Below are 18,962 nucleotides of genomic sequence, written 5' to 3'. Positions count from 1 at the left end.
GATAAAATCACCAATTCTTCATATAACTAATTAATGACAGTATGGAAGAGTATCTAGTCATCCTTCACTTTTTTTTACTAGACTACCCTGCTTTTGCTGTAAGTTTAATTTTACTCTACCATAGTTCTCCATTACAGTTGCATTCAGCTTTAGTGCTTTGTATGAGTTCATTTTCCTTTCAAAGATGAGCATGTTTCTCTATAAAAAGTAAATTTATTTACCTTTGCTCAAAAAAGGCATACTCTTCCAACTTCAATCTAGGGGGGAAGGGAACCTCTCTCTAAAAAGAGTATATATTATTCTATGTGTGTATTTATATACACACAAATATATGTAATTTTATAGTTATATAGTATACATTCCATATATTATGCTTATATATTATATATAAAACATACTATATTTATATATTATATGTAATACATTATACTTCTAATATATAATATAATTAGCATATAGAATATACATATCATAAAATATATCATTTATTTATATTATTGTATTATATGAAATGTTTATATAGTATATAGTATATATAGTATCTATGCTATACATTTATATATGATTTTGAAGTAGTTTTTTATATGTTACATGTATACATTTAGATAAAGTTTATAATAAATATATTATATTTTTTATATATAAAATTTCAGAAGTCATTTATATGTATAACAACATTATGTGATTATATATCTTTATATAAATTTTAGAAATAGATTTCTATCATACTCTTCCAATTTCAGACACTTTAAACATAATGTATATGCATATAGAGAAAACATAATATATTGATATATCATAATAATATGTGTTTTATATATTATCTATTTTGGCCATATTTTTAATTTGTTTTATTGATACTTATTTTTAATAACACAGTGATCTCTCTCATATTACAAAAAAGCAAGCAAATTCAACTAAGAAAATGATTTTCTGATAGTGTATGCAACATTCTGTCCTTATAAACTTCCAGTTGTCAACAAAAGAAGTATTTCCTCAGCATATTTGAAAAGTTCTGTCACTTTTTAGATAGTTAAACAAATATAGGTGATAATGATACAGACAATTCAAAAGAGTAGTGTTTGTGATGTTGTGAAATTACCTTTTGATTATCACCTAATTTAACTTACTTCTTTATATTTGTTAAAAAAAAAAAAAAACCTTTTTATTTATATATTTGTTACCTTCATTTTCCCCTGCATTCTTTCCTCTCCCTCTCCCACAGAACCATCTCATATGACAAATAATATTTTAAAGACCAAAAAATTATTTTGGAAAAGGGAAAAAATAGCATATTTGATCAATACATTGAACAAAAATTTAAAACATATGCAGTGCACAATACTTGTGGGTTTTTATTGCTGACTTTTCACATGAGGAAAGACATTAGTCTTGCCTAGAGTAATTTAGCCACATTAATCCCACACACACACTCCCTGCCCTAGCCCCTCCCCACACACACACCCAGAGATTCACTTTCCAATCTTATTTTTGTTTTCTTCTTGGGTAAGTCCTAAAATGGGCTTGTATTACCTCAATGAATAGCAATTAAAGGTTTCTAAGAAGTAATCCAGAAACTCTTCTAGTGGCGAGGAAAACACAAAGATTTAAACTATACTATAGATAATCCATAAAGAGGCAATTATGCACCAAAGGGATTTCCTGTGTAGAGAGGTAGGGCTGGGTTTGATAGCTTTTAAGATTCTATAATGCTACAAAATGGGAGGGTTAACTATACTTCCAAATTGGAGGTTTTCCAAAATCTTCTATAGGAACCCATGCTGGGGCTGTTCTCATCATTTTCTGAGCACTGTCTCCTGATAGATAAATAAAGAGGTACACTGATCATTTTTAAATCACATGGGCAGGGTTAAGATTTGTACAAAGCCATCACAACATCACAAAGCTCTTGATTAGGAGTCCCCTGGAGCCAGAGGAAAGAAAACTTTCCAAATCATTCTGCAACTCACTTGTTCCTGAAACCAGTGCTCACATACCATTGCCACAGACAGATTTCACAATCACCAACAATCAGGGCATACAACGGGCTCTTTTTTAATGATAGTGGAACTGGATGAGCAGGGCCACTGTGAGAGCCAAAAATGAGTATTTGAAAATATTTCAGTGTGAGTAGGGGGTTTGCAAAGTAGAAGTGCCTTTCCCCTGCACCCCCCCACCCCCACCCCTATTCCCTAAACTGCCTAAAGAAGAGAGAGAATGAAATGGGAAATGTGCTGAATTGCAGAGGGAATTTTCTCTCCAGTTTTAGTTCAGAGAAGAAAGGGAAATAGGGATTATGTTGTCAAACCCCTCTTTATAACAAATTGAACAAAGTAAATGGAAAAAACAAAAAAAAAGGACTGGGTAGATTAGTTTATTTAAAAAAAAAAAGTACTGAGCCAATTTGAAAGAGTTACAGCAACTGGACTGATTTTTTTTTTTTTTAATTCACAAATATTGCATAGCTTCCCTTGCCTAAGTTCTTTGAGTTTTTCACAATTATATATTTCTTAGCTTCAGCAGGATCCCAGGAAAATAAATGCCTAAGATACTGGTTCAGAATTTTTACAGCATACCTGGAAGATAAGAACTTAGGGAGGATCCCAAAATTTTCAGATGACCACAAATACTTAAGGATTTATTCTGTTCATTGTCAAAGCAAATGATTTTTTAACATTAAAGAGACAGCTCAAAGTAATCTCTACAAATATCTCAAAATCCCAATGCATTTCTGAACTATTAACATTTATAGATTCAGTTGCCCATATTACTTTAGGCTTAATATCATAATTGAAAATATATAACCAATAAATTAAAAAATAAAACTATATTTAACTCCTTGGCCATACATCCCACACAGTCATTCCCACTCAATTTAAAAAGTCAAACAAAACACCAATGGATAAAAATTCCTTGGCTTAGACTGTCATCATAATGAACCATAGGAAATTGAGTTGTAGACCTAAGGGATAATTCACGTCATTCCTTGGTTTTCCTTGAATTAACTCCCTCCTTTCTCAGTAAAAAACTGGCAATGTGATATCAAGCTCTGATTACTAATCAAGGATAGCCACCTATTCCTAAAACCTCAGTCAATTAGTTAAAATAATTGCTAAAATAGTTGTGTGTGTGTGTATGTGTGTATACATATAAATATATATGTATATATAGGTATATTGTTAAATAGTCATGTAATTAAAAACAATTGACATCTCAATGAGTATCTAATCTTCCAAGTGGTCAGGCTTGTTTTCTATGGCTTTCCTTCCATGCAACTCTAACAGATAATTTTAGAGGAAGAATGTTTCAAAGAGGTGTTCCTAAATGAAATTTGAATTCTGAGGTTAAATGCTACAAATTTGGGGTATACAAAGATAGATCAAAAGCCTCCTTTTATGTCCCTCCCCACCTGATCTCTCCTATTCCCTTTGGGGCAGATTTTTGGACCAGTCCAACAAATCATGAAGTTTAAAACAATTGATGAAGTGATCGAGAGGGCCAACCATACCCACTATGGCTTAGCAGCAGGCATTTTCACCAAAGACCTTGATAAAGCTATCACAGTTTCCTCTGCCCTTCAAGCTGGAACCGTCTGGTAAGTCAGTTATTATTGACGTGGCCTTTTGGATTATATGACATCTCAAATGACATTAACAAAATCTTGGACATTTACAGAATCAAATTTGTTTCTCTTTCAGACCAGGCAGCCTGCTGGGATGTAACCTTTCTCTCTTTTCTGAGCTCTCCTGATAATTTTATAGATGATAGACATAATTTAATTGAGATCTGTATATACCCTGTGTAGTTTATTTCTTGAAAATATTTTCCTGAAATTGGTTATTTAATTCCAGCTATTAGAGAGTCAAGGTGGTATAGTATACTGATAGAGATCCAGGCTTGGAGTCAGGAAAATGGCCTCTGAGAAATAATAGCTGTAGGACAAGACAATTAACCTCTTGTGTCTCAGGAACCTCTCTATTAACAAATTACTATTAGGAGTTGCCTGACAGCACCAGCAGAGGGAGTTTCTAGGTAACAAGAGTTTTCTGTAACTGATGAAATCACAATTCTAAAACAACCAGAAAAAAATTATTTAACAGCATCAAATGGTTAGCACCATGCTAAGTGTTGTAGAAGACATTAGCAAAATATATGGTGTAGTCCTTATACTCAGGAAACTTTTTCTATAAAAGATTAATTAGATATAAATGTATGTGTGTGTATGTACATTATTTATGTGGTTGAATGGGTGGGTATGTATATATATTTTGTGGGTGAATGGGTGGATATGTTTCAAGGGTCCTCAAACTTTTTAAATAGGGGCCAGTTCACTGTCCCTCAGACTGTTGGAGGGCCGGACTAGAGTAAAAACAAAAACTTTGTTTTGTGGGCCTTTAAATAAAGAAACTTCATAGCCCTGGGTGAGGGGGATAAACGTCCTCAGCTGCCGTATCTGGCCCACAGGCCGTAGTTTGAGAACCCCTGATTTATATAAATATAATTTTTTGTGAACTTTCAATGAGGAAATTTCTTCTACCAATGTACACTGGTACCTTCTCTGCTATTAATTTTAGGAGAATTGCCTGGAACAGTGAGAAATTAAATAATTTTCTTAGTGCCACTCCCAATATGTGTAAAAGGTAGGATTTGTTTTTTAGAGGTTAGTAAGGCATTAAAAATTACCTAATCCAACCCCTACACATGCTAGATGAAGAAACTTAGACCTACAGGTAAAGTGACATTTTACTTAAATAAATAGTAAGGGATAGAGACAAAATTTGATTGAATGTAGGTCCTATAACTTGAAATTCAGTAATACCTCTCCTAGAGCACACAATAACACATAATTACAATATTATTGAATATCATTGTGAGCTTGATCAGTTTCTTGTGTGACTTATACAGTCTAATGTGGTATACTGATTTTGAGATCTCATTCCAATTTCAAGACCTGCTTCTTATTCATTTTCTATCTTGCCTTAAGCTAGTACAAGTGATCATTTATTTCTTGAGCCTTCTTATCCCAAATTGCCTTCATACTTCTCTCTACAATCATCCTCCATCACATTTTAGAAAAACTTTCTATATAATAACAAAATATGGTGACAATAGCAGTCCACGGTTCATTTCCTTCTTGATCAGAGTCCCTATTTCCTGTTTTCAAATCTTGTGCTGAGGAACCAAAAGCTCTTTCTACACATGAAGTACTACTCACATTAGTCTCTTAACTGGAGGGAAAGTTTTTTTCTTTTGACTTCACCAACTTTTTAACATTTCAAAATAATCCCTACTCTCTAATCTCCCCAGTAGTCTCCAAGTTTCCCTTCTTTCATGTTACAGTGGAAAGAGCACTGTCTTTGGAGGCAGAGTTCAAATCACATTTCTGTCACTTCACAGGTGACTTTGGGCAAACTGTTTAACCTTTCTGAGCTTCATTTTCCTCATCTATAAAAATGAGATCTTCCACTAGATGGTCTCTAAAGTCCTTTCTAGCTCTGAAATTAATAATCCAATAATCAAATGACTGCTGAGCAACAATTTTGGTAAAATTTTCCCAAAGGAGAAATCCGTATCAATGTTGTTAATTTTGAACACCTATATGTTTCCTACAATTGAATATTTCTTAAGTTTCCAACCTGACTCCCAGACTTAAAGCACAGATATAGGAATAAACACTTCGTCGCCCCCCCCTACGACAAACATAAAATAATAAAAATTTCAAAAAGAGATAATAATGTATGCCTGCCAGATAAAGCAGGGTGACATAAAATATCAACCTTAACTAATAAACATTAAGTCCCTGGTCAAATAATTTGACAGTATTAAAAACTTAAGAGTGCCGTATATATCCTTATGGTTTGCATTTCTAGAAACAGACAAACTGATCTGGTAGTTAGTTCTTTAATGATTTCATTCTTGTACATCACAATGGCAAAGGTATAGCTCTGAGATGTAAAAAGGAAGTTATTAGATTAAATGACTTTCAGGATTTCTTCCAGTTTAAGATACATCATGATCACCTTCCTAATCAAATCTACTACATCCTATAGACCTATCAATACAAAGTATGGGAAACAAAACTAAATCTCCGGAATTTATTTAAAAATTGATCTATTCAAATTTGTTTTAAATTCTAGGCACTTGTATAGCATCCTTGGTGAACTTAGTTGTTCCCAGCTATATTTAAAACATTTCTTTGATGTTTTAGGATACTTCCTTCACCCATTTATGCTGTTGATCTTTTCCCACCTCCAATCTAAACCTTAAGTGGTCATTATGCCCATATTTCTTAGGCTAATAAAATGGAGGGGATGAGGGTAGAGAAAAAGATCACTTTGTGAACACTATTTTTTTCTGAACTTAGGGAGACTGGTCTTGGATGATGAACAGATCCTGTCACTAGAATCATGCTGAGAAGCTTCTAGAGTTAGAAAAAAAATGATGAGCTTACACTCCACTCTTAGCTTTTCTAAACTAACCATAGATCTCTTACTAGGACTTGGGAGATAGAAGTTACCACTAGTTATCCATCTAGTTATCTCAGCAACAATTCTGAACTCAAGAAAGTCTATCTTCTTGACTCCGGGCCTAGCATTCTATCCACTGAGCCAACTTGTTGTCCATAAAATAAATTATTTTGTAAATCTAAATGCCTTTAGCTGACCTGTCAGTTTAACTAAACATGTGAAGTGTGTATTAACCACCTCCTATGAACTTCATGGAAAGGTGAGTGTGTATTTAGAGAGTTGAACTCAGAGTAGAGAAAAGTTAAATTCAAGTTTCTCCTCTGACATAATTTGCTATATAATCCTTGACCTTTCAGGGACCCAGCCAACTCTCCAAAACTGAAGTTGCAAAGCCAGTGCCAGTATGTGCATTAATAGCAGGCGTTTCTTCATTGGTAGTTGAAAGCGTCTAATGTTAACTAGAGAAATAAGAAGGCCAGTCCAAAAAAAAAAGTTTAAATAAAAACAAATAAATCTCATACATAATTTGCACCCAATAAATGCTTTATTGGTTCAGTTGAAATAAATATAAAATATTCTTGCCTTTTTAGGGTAAACTGCTATAGTGTGGTTTCTGCTCAAAGCCCTTTTGGTGGATTCAAGATGTCTGGGAATGGGCGAGAATTGTAAGTATGGGGGAGTTATTTTTGGCATTTTTTGTGGTTTTTCCGGCCAATTAGAATATATATATATATATATATATTATATACATAATAATATATAAAAATAATAAAATAAACATGTTGACATCATGTTTCTGGATTCTTAGGAAAAAATCTTGAGTCATTAATTAACATGTACCTGTATTTCTCATCCATTTCCAAAATGGTTCATGGAAATTTAGATTCTTTGTATAAAAACAAAGAAATATAAAATCACTTATATTTTACAAGCATGCATGGAGATGTATGTATATAGACATTGCATATATGTATTTATATATGTGAATTTATATGAACCGCTGTTCAGTTTTTTTAATCATGTCTGACTGTGACCCCATTTGAGGTTTTTTTGGCAAAGATCCTAAAGTGGTTTTCCTTCTCCAGCTCATTTTACAAATGAGAAAATTGAGGCAAACCAATTAAGTAACTTGCTGAGGGTCACCTAGCTAGTGCCTTGAGGTCAAATTTGAACTCTGGACTACTCTACTGCATCACCTAGTGGCCATATATGTACATTGCATAATAGAGGGACCAAATGCTCTTGGTCATTAAAACAAAAACAAAAAATGCATTTTGGTTTTTATATAAACTCATGATTGTAAGAAAGATGCATCCCTTTTTGGCTTTTAAAATATAGAATATGTATAATTATTTGCATGCTATATATGCATATATATATATATATATATATATATATATATATATATATATATAATTGGATTTGTGACATTTTTTCACAGATACCATAGAAAAAGTACTGGAATTGAAATGCCAAAAGATCCAAGTTCATATAGTAGATATATATCACTTCCTTTGTGATCTTATGTTAATCATGTTTATATATCACCATATCCCTCAGCTTCAGTTTCTTTATATGAAAAATAAATATTGGATTTATGTCCTTTAAAGCTCATTTTTATATATTATCCTCTTTATTCTTCTACCCCACTCCATACTTATCCTAAGGTTGTTCTGAAACCATTACTGATACCTTTTAAAATTAAACTTGATTACAAAGATCACTTATTTCAGACTTTACTCCAGTCAGTTTCAATTTGTCAGAAATTATTTTATTCGTGCAAAAAAATGGAAACCAACTTATGGTAGAAAAATAATTGGCACATTATAAGATACACGTTATATGTGATCACACTTTATATAATGGTCTGTATTATGAACAGAATATTAAAATCAGTTTGCCCTCATTCTTTTAGGTTTATTATACAGCAATGCTTTATTAGTTTAAAAAAAAAAAAACCACACAGGTCATATTAAGCATTCTTATGGTAGTAGTTAGCTCAGTACAACAAAAAAAAAGTCGTAAAGAAACATATTTTCTTCTGTGGAAATTACAAACTAGTTGAAACATGAGTGTGTGTGTGTGTGTGTGTGTGTGTGTGTGTGTGTTCACAGGTATGTAAAGAAAATTAGGATGGGAGTGGGGGGCAATAGACAAAGAAGGATTGGCCCTTTCATCAGTCTAAAGAACTCCTGAAAGAGAACTACCATCCATTGTCATTAATCAGCAGTTCCTTTGTTATGGAGTTAGTTCTCTGGCCTAGAGAAGTCAATGTACTGATGTGGTCATAGAACTAGTGTCCAGTAGTGACTGGATTTGAATCCAGGCTTTCTTGTCTCCATTCCTGACTCCCAAAGAGGCACAGGACTATTCTCCAATTAACTCTAGCTAATTACTAAATCAGTGGAATAAAATTAAGATCTCTACCTTCATGAAATTAGAAAGGCACAGGCTATAAATATAAAGGAAAGCATTTTGAACAGGAAGATTGGCATCTAGTTCCAGCCATGTCACTGAACGGTAAGAACTTAGGCAAATCAGGTGACCCTTCTAGACTTTTGACAACTAACTTTTTTAGGGCACATTTTTCTCATCTATAAAATGAAAAAGTTGGATGGCTCTTAAAAGGCCTTCTAATTCTAAATCTTTGATTCCATATATTTTATATTTATATCCCAGAGTCACATTTTAGAATGAGTATGGAGTAAGGTAGAAGAATCAAGAAGATAATATATAAAAATGAACTTTAAAAGATATCAGGTCCAATCTTTACTTTTCATATGAAGAAAATGAAGCTGAGGACTATATATAATCATGATTTATATAAGGTCACAAAGGAAGTATATTTGTATATTCATTTGTGCCATGTATTTGTTGAACTCTAATGTTCCTTTGGGGATTGGTTCTATAATAACAAGTATCTTGTGATGCAACAAAAAGGAAAACGATGTGGTTTCTCAAAAATATGTATTTAACTTTTAACTGAAATGACTTAAAGCCAAGTAAAGTGGATTGACTTGTGCATATTAAATCCTTGGTTAATGCATATAGCTATTATTTAAATCAATTAAATAATTATTTACCAGTCATCTACTGTGCCAAGCACTGTAATAAATAAAAACTTAAATAATTTTAAATTTAAATTTTTAAATAATTTTAAATTTAATAAATAAATTTTATTTTAATAAATTAATTATTTATTAATAATTAAATAAATATTATTTATTTAAATAATAAACTTAAATGAAGTTTAAATAAATACTTAAATAAAAACTTAAATGAGAAAAACTTCTTAAACCTAAAGTAGGTTTAAGCTTAAACTATTCTGCTACTACATAAGTTCCCCTGGAAACCAAGTTTAGGAAGTTTAGCTGACAAGTTAATTTGACATGATCTTGACATTTTCCAACTTAATTAATGGTCACCAATCTCTAAGTGCTCTCTTAGTTGAACAATGTTCTTAAAATGTGATACCAGAACATAATACTCCACTTCTCAAGGCCTTATAGAGCCCAGTAGATCTTATCAGTTGCTTGGAAATTACATCTTACTTGATGCAGCCTAAAGAGCCAGTTAACAATTTTGTCTATCATATTTCAATATTTTCTCACAATTCAGCTTTTTGTCAATAAAAATTCAGATATTTTTCAGAATAACTATTAGCCCTTGCTTACTCTTATTTGTGAAGTTTAGTTTTTAAAACCCAACTTTATATTAATTTCTATTCAATTTCAATTTACTAATTTGGCCCAGCATTCTAAACTGAGTTCTCTTTGAATCTCAGTCTCATCCAATGTGTTAGCATATCACAAATTATTTTATACTGGCAATAAGAACTTAAATTTACCTTTCCTCTATGTTATTTTTATAACATTTTGTTTTTTATAACTATTATGTGCTTCCTGTTTTGCTATATCCATTTTGTAATGTTTCTTTGGACCAATATTGGTAATTAATTCTCACTAGAATTAAATTTTTCTTTCAAACCAAACAATAACTTAATAAGTTGCTTAATATTATTATTTAACTTACTAATACTTGGAAGCTGCTTTCTCAATTGTGGTGAAGATCAAGTTTTGTCATCTTTAATATAATCTGAAAGATAAATGTACTTTGTTGTCAGGTATTTTAGAATCTCATTTGCCCAGAGACATACCTAGGGAAAAATATCCCATGTGAAGTATCACCCAGGTACCAACAAGAGCAGAAGCTAGCATTTGATTCCCCTAAAGGTCCAGAACAGGGTTTCTTGGCCTTGTATCCATAGACTACCATGGGATGCATGGATAAATTTCAGATGATCCATAAACTTGGATGGGGAAGGAAGGGAAGCACATTTTTGTCTTTTACACAACAGAGCAGACCATACATTTTCCAATGCTTATGCTTCCAGTGCTCTTAGTGTCCCACTGCTAAACAACCCCTGCCTATCTTCTGAAATATAATACTCCCATTTGCCACCATCTGCCCACTATTTTGGCTATTAGTGACAAAATTCACTTCGCATCTCACTTTGAAAGCATTTCCAACAATGTCAATCTTGGATCTAATGAAGTACAGGTACCTGTTATATAAATACAAGTACTTTGGTTATAATCTAAGTGTTAATATGAAAAGCCCCTCATTTCTCTTTAATAACCCCAAACTAGTCTCTATATGGGTTTTCACAAAGGAGTCTATTAGGTCAAATAGTGCATCTATCTACTACCTGATTTTTCTAAGATAAATCACTTTTCAAATCACTTTATATCAATTCTCTTTAGCTCATACCTATAATTTTGTGAAAATTGGCAACTTTCAATGTAAAAATATGCTCTCCTGATTCAAATAATCAATAATCATCTGTAATTTATTCCCTTTAAGAGTTATTTGGAGGCACTTGCCCATGTTCACTCAGCTAGCATAAGTCAGCAGCAGTTTTAAAATGTGGTCTTCCTTACTTGATTTGCCCCCCAGTCATTACCCTATCCAGTTTCACACCTACCCTAATGAATAGTGCCAAATTCATACTGAGACACTGACTATAATATGTAGGTAATATCTTAATTGTTATTTTGGATTTTTTTTTGCCCCTAGGGGAGAATATGGTCTCCATGAATATACTGAAGTCAAGACTGTCACAATCAAGATTTCTGAGAAGAACTCCTAAGAATGCTACAGGAGCTGGATTTCTATGATGGCAAAGTAGCTCTTATCCAACATCGTGGAAGATTTCGCACCCAGCATCATTATATTTCTGGTTTAAAAAAGTAAAATAAACTTTTAGTCACATTAGCAGTAATAAGTAACATCTAGAATATGTGCTTTATTCTGAAAGACTCCTTTATCTGTTGATGCTCATGTGAACAAAGTGAATCACATTCCAATTGACAGTGGGAGATTTTGACACAAGATCTCTCAAACATTATTACAGTCATGAGTTTTCCTTAGTAGATGCTTCTTGTAGAGTTTGAGCCATTTAAAAAATGTGAGAGGACCAGTTGTATTGCTTTTTATTTCTATTAATGATTTACTTGAAGTTTTCTGCATATGCATATGTTAACAACGAAATAGATGTAGTCAGTTTGCTTGTGCTGTGAACTCTTTCTTGTCTTTGGAAATGTTTCCTCAGATGTCAAACCCATGTCTAATGAAGTAATTTATGCCTGCACTGCTTAACTGTAATCTGAATATAAACTTCATTAAAACAATCTTACATAATCCCTTGTATATGTTGAAATTGTAAGAACAGATACAGATCTTCATTGTGGGAGGTAATGCAAGATAATTTCCATTGAATTGAATGTGTATTTTAGTTTAATCAAATACTCAAATCCCAAGATTTTCCTCATAAGTATTTTTTAAAATTTCACTTAAATTTTATGATTATCAGGACGAAGAATATTGAGGGGGGGACTGATGAGAGTGGAACATGGAGAAGATGCTGATAGTGCAAGTTATAAAATTAACATTCTTCATGGGAACTCAAACGTTCACAAATCTAAATCTAGAAAGGACTTCAGAAGAAATGTAATTCAACTTTGTTATTTTAAAGATGATTAAATGGTTATTATATTTGCACTGGTAGCAAATAGCACAACTGAAGTTGACTTCAACCCAGATCCTCTGGCTCCAGATTGGTCCTCTTTACCATAATTCCACATCTATACAAATTATGGGGACAAAATAACTGTTAGATATCAACCCAAATAAACTTTTGAAATCAACTATCTAATGATGGAGGAGATATTGAGAAGCTCTAGTCCGAGCACCAGTTATGGATAGAGCTCTCACCTACCAGTGATACCTTTGATCATCCCCAGATTTTCCTATAAATACAATTTCTTTATTTAAAGTTTGCATTTATCCTACATGAAGTATCACCTCTTGGGGACTCAAAAGTCTTGAACTTTAATTAGACTGAGAGTTGCTGATTTCACAAAATCATAGATTTTTGAGCTAGAAGTAATGTCAGAAGTCTAATCCAACCCTTCTATTTTACTAACGAAGAAATTTATGCAGAGAGAAAGTAATTTACCCAGAAACAGAATTTGAATCCACATCCTCTAACTTCGAAAGTAGGACTCATTCCATAATACTCTGATGTGTCTCTTCTCAGTCATAGATTTAAAATTAGTAACATTTTTCCTTGCATCTCATTATTATATTAGGAAGTCAAGTTATTGCTTTTAACATTTTCCTAAACAACTAATTTTTCAGACAAGAATATAATACAAGAGGGGGAAAAAAGAAAAAAGACATTAAAGTTCTTTTGAGACTAGATAAGCTCTCTTTTTTGCTCATTTTCATTAACTAAAACTTGTTTCACAATAAGAGGCTCCATTTTGTGCTATTTCCTTTGATGAAGCCAAATAATTTACATAGATGTCAAAATAAATATTAACACAAAAGTTAGTGCTACATGTTTTTTCAGCTTATCTTACCCACCACACCATGAAGACCTTTCCCAACCAATATTAATACTTTCATCCTTGAAATATGCAGATCTAAGCATAATAGTGAAAGATTTTTAATTATGCCATTTTATTTGAAACTTTCTTATGATGCTTACAAAAAGACTGGTCAAAAATGCTTTCTGTGGGTAAAAGTCTCAAGTCTATAAGACTTAGAAATCACATTTAACTGGATCTTTATAGAAAACTTCATGTAGGGGCAAGTTAGATGTAAGAGTAATATGAAAAACTGCTGACAAGTTTTACTGTTCTTCATATAGGAAGTTGATGTCTTGCCATATGAACACTGGATGTTTTTCCAATAATGAAAATACGTTTACATGAAGCATTAATTGTGAAAATGCCATTTTATCAGGTCAGGTGAAAGTACTATAGAAAAGGCACTGAATCTGGAGTCAGGAAACTTGAGTTCAGAATACTAGATGTATGACCCAGACAAGTCACTTAATCTCTGCCTCAGTTTCTCCATCTGTAAAACAGAGATAATAGTAGTACCTGTTTCCCAAGGTTGTAAGAATCAAAAATTCTATTTGGACTTCCAGGTCATGTGAGGAAACAAGATAGTGGATTAGTTTTTTTTTTTTTTTTCATTTATAAGATCTAAGAGCTTTCCAAAACAGATATTGGAACAAACAATAAAGCAATTTAAGTTATTTTCATAGTCGAAGACACCCAGAATCCAAAAGGTAAAAATAAAAATGGAAGAACTATTCCTGAGCTCACTCTGCACCCCTCTACATCTTCCTCACCACCGACAAGCTCTGAATTGCTGGTGCTAGAGAAAACATACTCTGAACTGCTGATACTGAACCAAATTACTGAGAAATGGAACTGGACACCAGAACAGGACACTGGGAATGTAACACTGTACCAAGCCTGAGAGAAAGAGCCTAACATAGTTAGGAATAGGTCTATACACACACACACACACACACACACACACACACACACATTTGATCTAGCCCCAACGGAAACCACAAACAGAAGGGAAGTAAATGATAAGGAAAATAAGGGAGAGAAAAGTTTGAAAGTCCAGATAAATTGATAGGGGGAAAAAAGTAACAGAAGGTACTATGATCTCTAGATCTACTAAATGAGTTCAGGGATTTGCAAAAAAGTAAATAAATAAATAAATAATACCACAAAAGAAAAGGAAATGATACTATACTTGTTGGAAAAGATCTTGTGAAATTTGAGGAAAACATGGAGCCATAATATACTATTTTGAGTGGTTTAAAATAGCAAATGAGAATCAAAGGAGCAAAATTTATGACTTACATAGGAAGAATAATGAGCAGAATAAAAAAAACTATAATCTGCAATTGCAAAGCCACAACAAAGAAGTAAAATTCAGAACAATAGATTGGAGATGCAAATATACAAAAGTGAGGGACAAGCTAGAAGAAAAAAAAAATGTTAAAAGGTAATATTTGGAAAACTGTCAATATAATAGCTAGAACATAGATGATGATTGTAAATGTTTATTTTCTTTTATCTATTTAAAATGACTGCCTTGAGTCTAAAGTACAATGATAACCAAATGTCTTCTATTCAGGAATATATGCAAAAATCCTGTGCTCCTAAGATTTCAGAAACAGAGGCTAATCATTGTCTTCACCTATCCGCCCTATCCCTCAGCATCTTGTATTTACCAACAACAGATGATAGATATTTGAAAGTTTTGTTGATATTTTGTTTGCATGTCTCTCAATCTGGATACATCTAGACAATTTAAAACAAAGCAATAACTTATAAATATTCCCATATTTCAAATCCTTCTTGCAAAAGTAATTTGTACAAATAGAAGCAACAAGGGTTAGGGGAATACCATGTTGCCTTAAAGACAAGTAAAATTGGATTGAAATCTCAACCCTGACACTATTTATGTGATCTTAAGCATGTGGTTCTCAGGCAACATCCTAAGATATAAATGAGTTACACTCTGTATTGTTGAAGGGAGTTAACGCAATAGGAGTTCACCCACCTGACAAAATCACTGATGTGTGGCGGATTTATAGGATCAGTATATTAACCCCCCTAATATACCAGAAAAAAATAGTACCTGTTAACTCCTTCCTAATTCTGCAGTACAATTGAAGGAAAATGAACAATGGCCTATGATAATCATTCAAATAAACATTTATTAAGTACTCAATCAGTAACAGTCCTTGTGCTAAGCACTGGAAATACTAAGAAAAAGGATTCTCGGGTTTTGAAAACATTCTCAAGAAAAATACCCATAATGTTGAAGTACATTCCAAACCCTGAGTCTCATATTGTATGTCCCCAACCATCTGGAGAGATACAGATCTTGGATTTGCTGTGGGTAAAATGCTTCACTAAAACATGTCGTGAATAGAGTCTACCAATTAACTATTGGACCAACAAAAAAGATGTAAGTCCTAGTGCAAAAACTTAGATTTATATGGATGATTAATACTTGGAAAATGAGTTTGCTTACCAATAATTTGAAGCTAATTATCATTTTGAAGAACTCTGAAGAATTAAGAAATCCAGAAAAGAAGCTCCAAAAAACATTAGAACTTAACAAAAAGAATTTGGGGATAATTTTTTTCAATTTTAGGATCTCTCCCTCCCACCCCTTCACAGATACACAGTCACCAGACCATGTCCCATTCTTATGGCAAGTGTTTTGAATGATGTATAAAATAGATGATTCACCGGCTGGGCAAGATACACTTGTTATGGGTTCCAACCAGAATGCTGCCTTTAAAAAGTATAACAAAGAGGCCTGGCCAGAGAATAAGATAATTGACAAAAGCCAGAAACAAGCTAAATATTTAAAAATACAAGCATCATTGTATAAATAAGACATTAAATGATTATGCAGAAAATATCTGTTTTACATTTACTTTATTAAGCCTGTAGGCAATACTTTGAGTCATATGTTACAAATTTTGACAGTTATAATGATGATAAATTCAAATGCCTAGAACTTAGTAATTTCCATTTACATTTTCTTCTAGCTTTAAAGAAATAAATCAGGAATTTTTCTTATTAAGATCCATTTCTATATACATACATGTCACAGTGCATAGATTCTGGAGTCAAGAAGACCTGAATTCAACTGTGGCTTTAAACATTTATGCTGTATGATCCTGGTCAAGTCACACAACCTATATCTGCCTCCGTTTCTTCAATTGTTAAAAAAAATAATAATAATAGAATCTACCTCACAGGATTTAGACTTTGGAGATCATTGAACAGGTATCAAACCCATGGTCCACCCAATACTCCTGATTGTGGCCTAAACCAGATTAAAAATTGTTGAGAAAAATTTAACCAGATAAATTTTAAGAACATAAATAACATAACATTTTTAAACTGTCAATTTTAAACTGTAACCAAAAGGGGTCTTTATATATAAATTATTGTCCATTTCTATTTGAGTTTGGTCCCATTAATCTAGATCTCTGGTTATATAGATAGAAAAATTAGTCCCAGAGTTTAAATGATTTACTAAAGTCACGGAGGTAATAAGTGATAAGTAGAATTTGAATGCAGCAACTCTGAGTCTTAAGTTCATCATTTTTCCATGAGATCACACCATTTCTCCTGTTCTTGTCCCTATTATTAATATTAATTCAATAATAGAAATAACTCACAATAATCAAATAAGAGATTTCTATAAATCACTAAGAACAATACCACAAATACAAATAAATCTAAGGTTTTACTTTACAATCAGCAAATTGGCAAAGATGATAAAAGATAGGAATAATCATGTTGGAAGAATGTGGAAAGAAAGGCATATTAATATATAGTAGTGTAGTTATAGATTTCTACAATCATTCTGGAAAGCAAGTTGCAATTAGCTAAGAAAATGACTAAACTATACCTACCTTTTGGCCCAGAAACCTCACTACTAGGCATTTATATCAAGAATGTCATTGATAATAAGTAATTTCCCCTCTCGTCTCCATTTTATTCTCCTTCTCCCTTTTCCTCCTCTGGCTTCCTCTCCCTTTTCCCTCTCTCCCTCTCTCCCTCTCCCTCTTCCCATCCTTTTCCCTTTCTCTTTCAGTTTAGGAAAAGCCTAAAGCTACCAGAGAAGCAGGTGGATAAGAGTGTGAGTAAACAAAGTTGCCTAATTGTGGAAATGGTTAAATTCTCCATGACTTTATGAGGAAAATTGAGGCTATTCAGGCATATGATTTTTTTTAAAAGCATTCACTAACTGGATTTCAATTATCATTGCAATTAATGAATTGCATTTGGGTTGGCAAATGGACAAATAGAAAAGATTGGTTTTAATCATACCAGAGGATCAAAACTAGAGTTGAGAGTTATCTGATGATTTATTCCGGGATGCAGACTATGTGAAGCCAATGGAAGAGATTAAAAGCACCTGAATATTTGTACTTATAGTAAACAAAATTAAGTAAATACTCACAAAATCATAACATATTTGGATATCAAAGGATCTTTAAAAATCATGCAAAGCAAATCATTTTATAGAGGAAGAAATGAGGGGTCTGAAGAGACAAAGAAATTTGTTTCAGAAAGTAGAACACAAGAACTGCAGGAAAAGGGGATGGAAGATGCTAAGATAAAAGAAAAAAGCTGAGTAGGATTGTCCAGGTGCTTAAAAGGTAGGAAAGTGGTGGTTAATTAAATAAGAAAGGGAGTCAGAGGTTAGTTGCAAGACCCATTAGCAAGAAAGACATACCAGAAGAAGCAGACTCCAACAGTTACAGAGAGCAGGTAAAATTTACAGTCATTTGTACATACTATATGCGATGTTTGTCTTTCGGTAAATCAAATAATTACACTTTATTTTCAAGGTATAGTCTTGTCTCCCATTTAGAAAGAATTTAGAAGGACTTGACACCTGTAAACCTTCACTTTATCACAGAAAATGAAGTCATTTTATTTTAAAATTGTTTTAAAATAAAAATAGAACTTCATGAATTATAAAAGAATAGAATACTTACTTGAGTCAGTAAGGAAAAGGAAGTAAAGGAAGAATGTGCCACATATGGGGAATTTACTTTGCATAAAAGAGAAAAGGGGAAGAAGCGAGAAAGAAAGAGGGAAAGAAAAAGAGGGAGAAAAAGTAGGAAAGAACAAGAGAGGGAGAGAGAGAGACAGCCATATGGAGACAAAGAATTAGAGGAGAAAAAGAAAAAGAGGAAGGAAGCAAGCAAGGAAGGGAAAAGACTATAATAAATTGCAATTGCTATATAGACAGGAAAAACAATGTTTCAATAACACTGATAAGGAATTTTTAGATAAGAAATAATTATGATTTGATTGAGTTTAACGCAAAAAGATTCTTCCCTAATAAACAATTGTGTGATGTTTCAACATACTATGGATGTGATCCACAATTCATAACCAATGGAGTATAAACCATAGCAAGTCCTGACAAGCTGGAAAGATATTGCGTGTGTGCTTGTCAACTGGTTCTGTATCTATCATTTCAAGTCTAACCTAGGTACATGTAACTATAGAAAGATTAACCCCATCGCCAGAGTTTCATTGGCAAACATTTTTTTTGTTAAACAACAGCAATTCTAGA

The 18,962-nt window shown here is 32.7% G+C and overlaps 2 protein-coding genes across 3 annotated transcripts in view; both read left to right on the top strand.

Moving 5' to 3' along the window:
* LOC100918704 (retinal dehydrogenase 1) overlaps positions 1 to 12,167 on the top strand; it is a 66,371-nt gene extending 54,204 nt beyond the window's left edge. For both annotated transcript variants that reach the window (XM_012542906.3, XM_003761632.4), the window contains exons 12-14: positions 3,438 to 3,595; positions 7,058 to 7,132; positions 11,544 to 12,167. In XM_012542906.3, the coding sequence (XP_012398360.1) occupies positions 3,438 to 3,595; positions 7,058 to 7,132; positions 11,544 to 11,616 (306 nt within the window). In that variant the 3' untranslated portion in view covers positions 11,617 to 12,167. The remainder of the gene's footprint in view (positions 1 to 3,437; positions 3,596 to 7,057; positions 7,133 to 11,543) is intronic.
* A 5,911-nt stretch (positions 12,168 to 18,078) lies between these two features.
* The window catches only part of LOC100918961 (retinal dehydrogenase 1), a 47,873-nt gene continuing 46,989 nt past the window's right edge, over positions 18,079 to 18,962 (top strand). Inside the window, exon 1 of the mRNA XM_031939493.1 lies at positions 18,079 to 18,145. The gene's annotated coding sequence lies outside the window, so the exon portion shown is untranslated. The remainder of the gene's footprint in view (positions 18,146 to 18,962) is intronic.

The sequence above is a fragment of the Sarcophilus harrisii genome, chromosome 1 (assembly GCF_902635505.1).
Source record: "Sarcophilus harrisii chromosome 1, mSarHar1.11, whole genome shotgun sequence".
NCBI classification, from domain to species: domain Eukaryota; kingdom Metazoa; phylum Chordata; class Mammalia; order Dasyuromorphia; family Dasyuridae; genus Sarcophilus; species Sarcophilus harrisii.
This window is presented reverse-complemented; position numbering and strand designations above follow the sequence as displayed.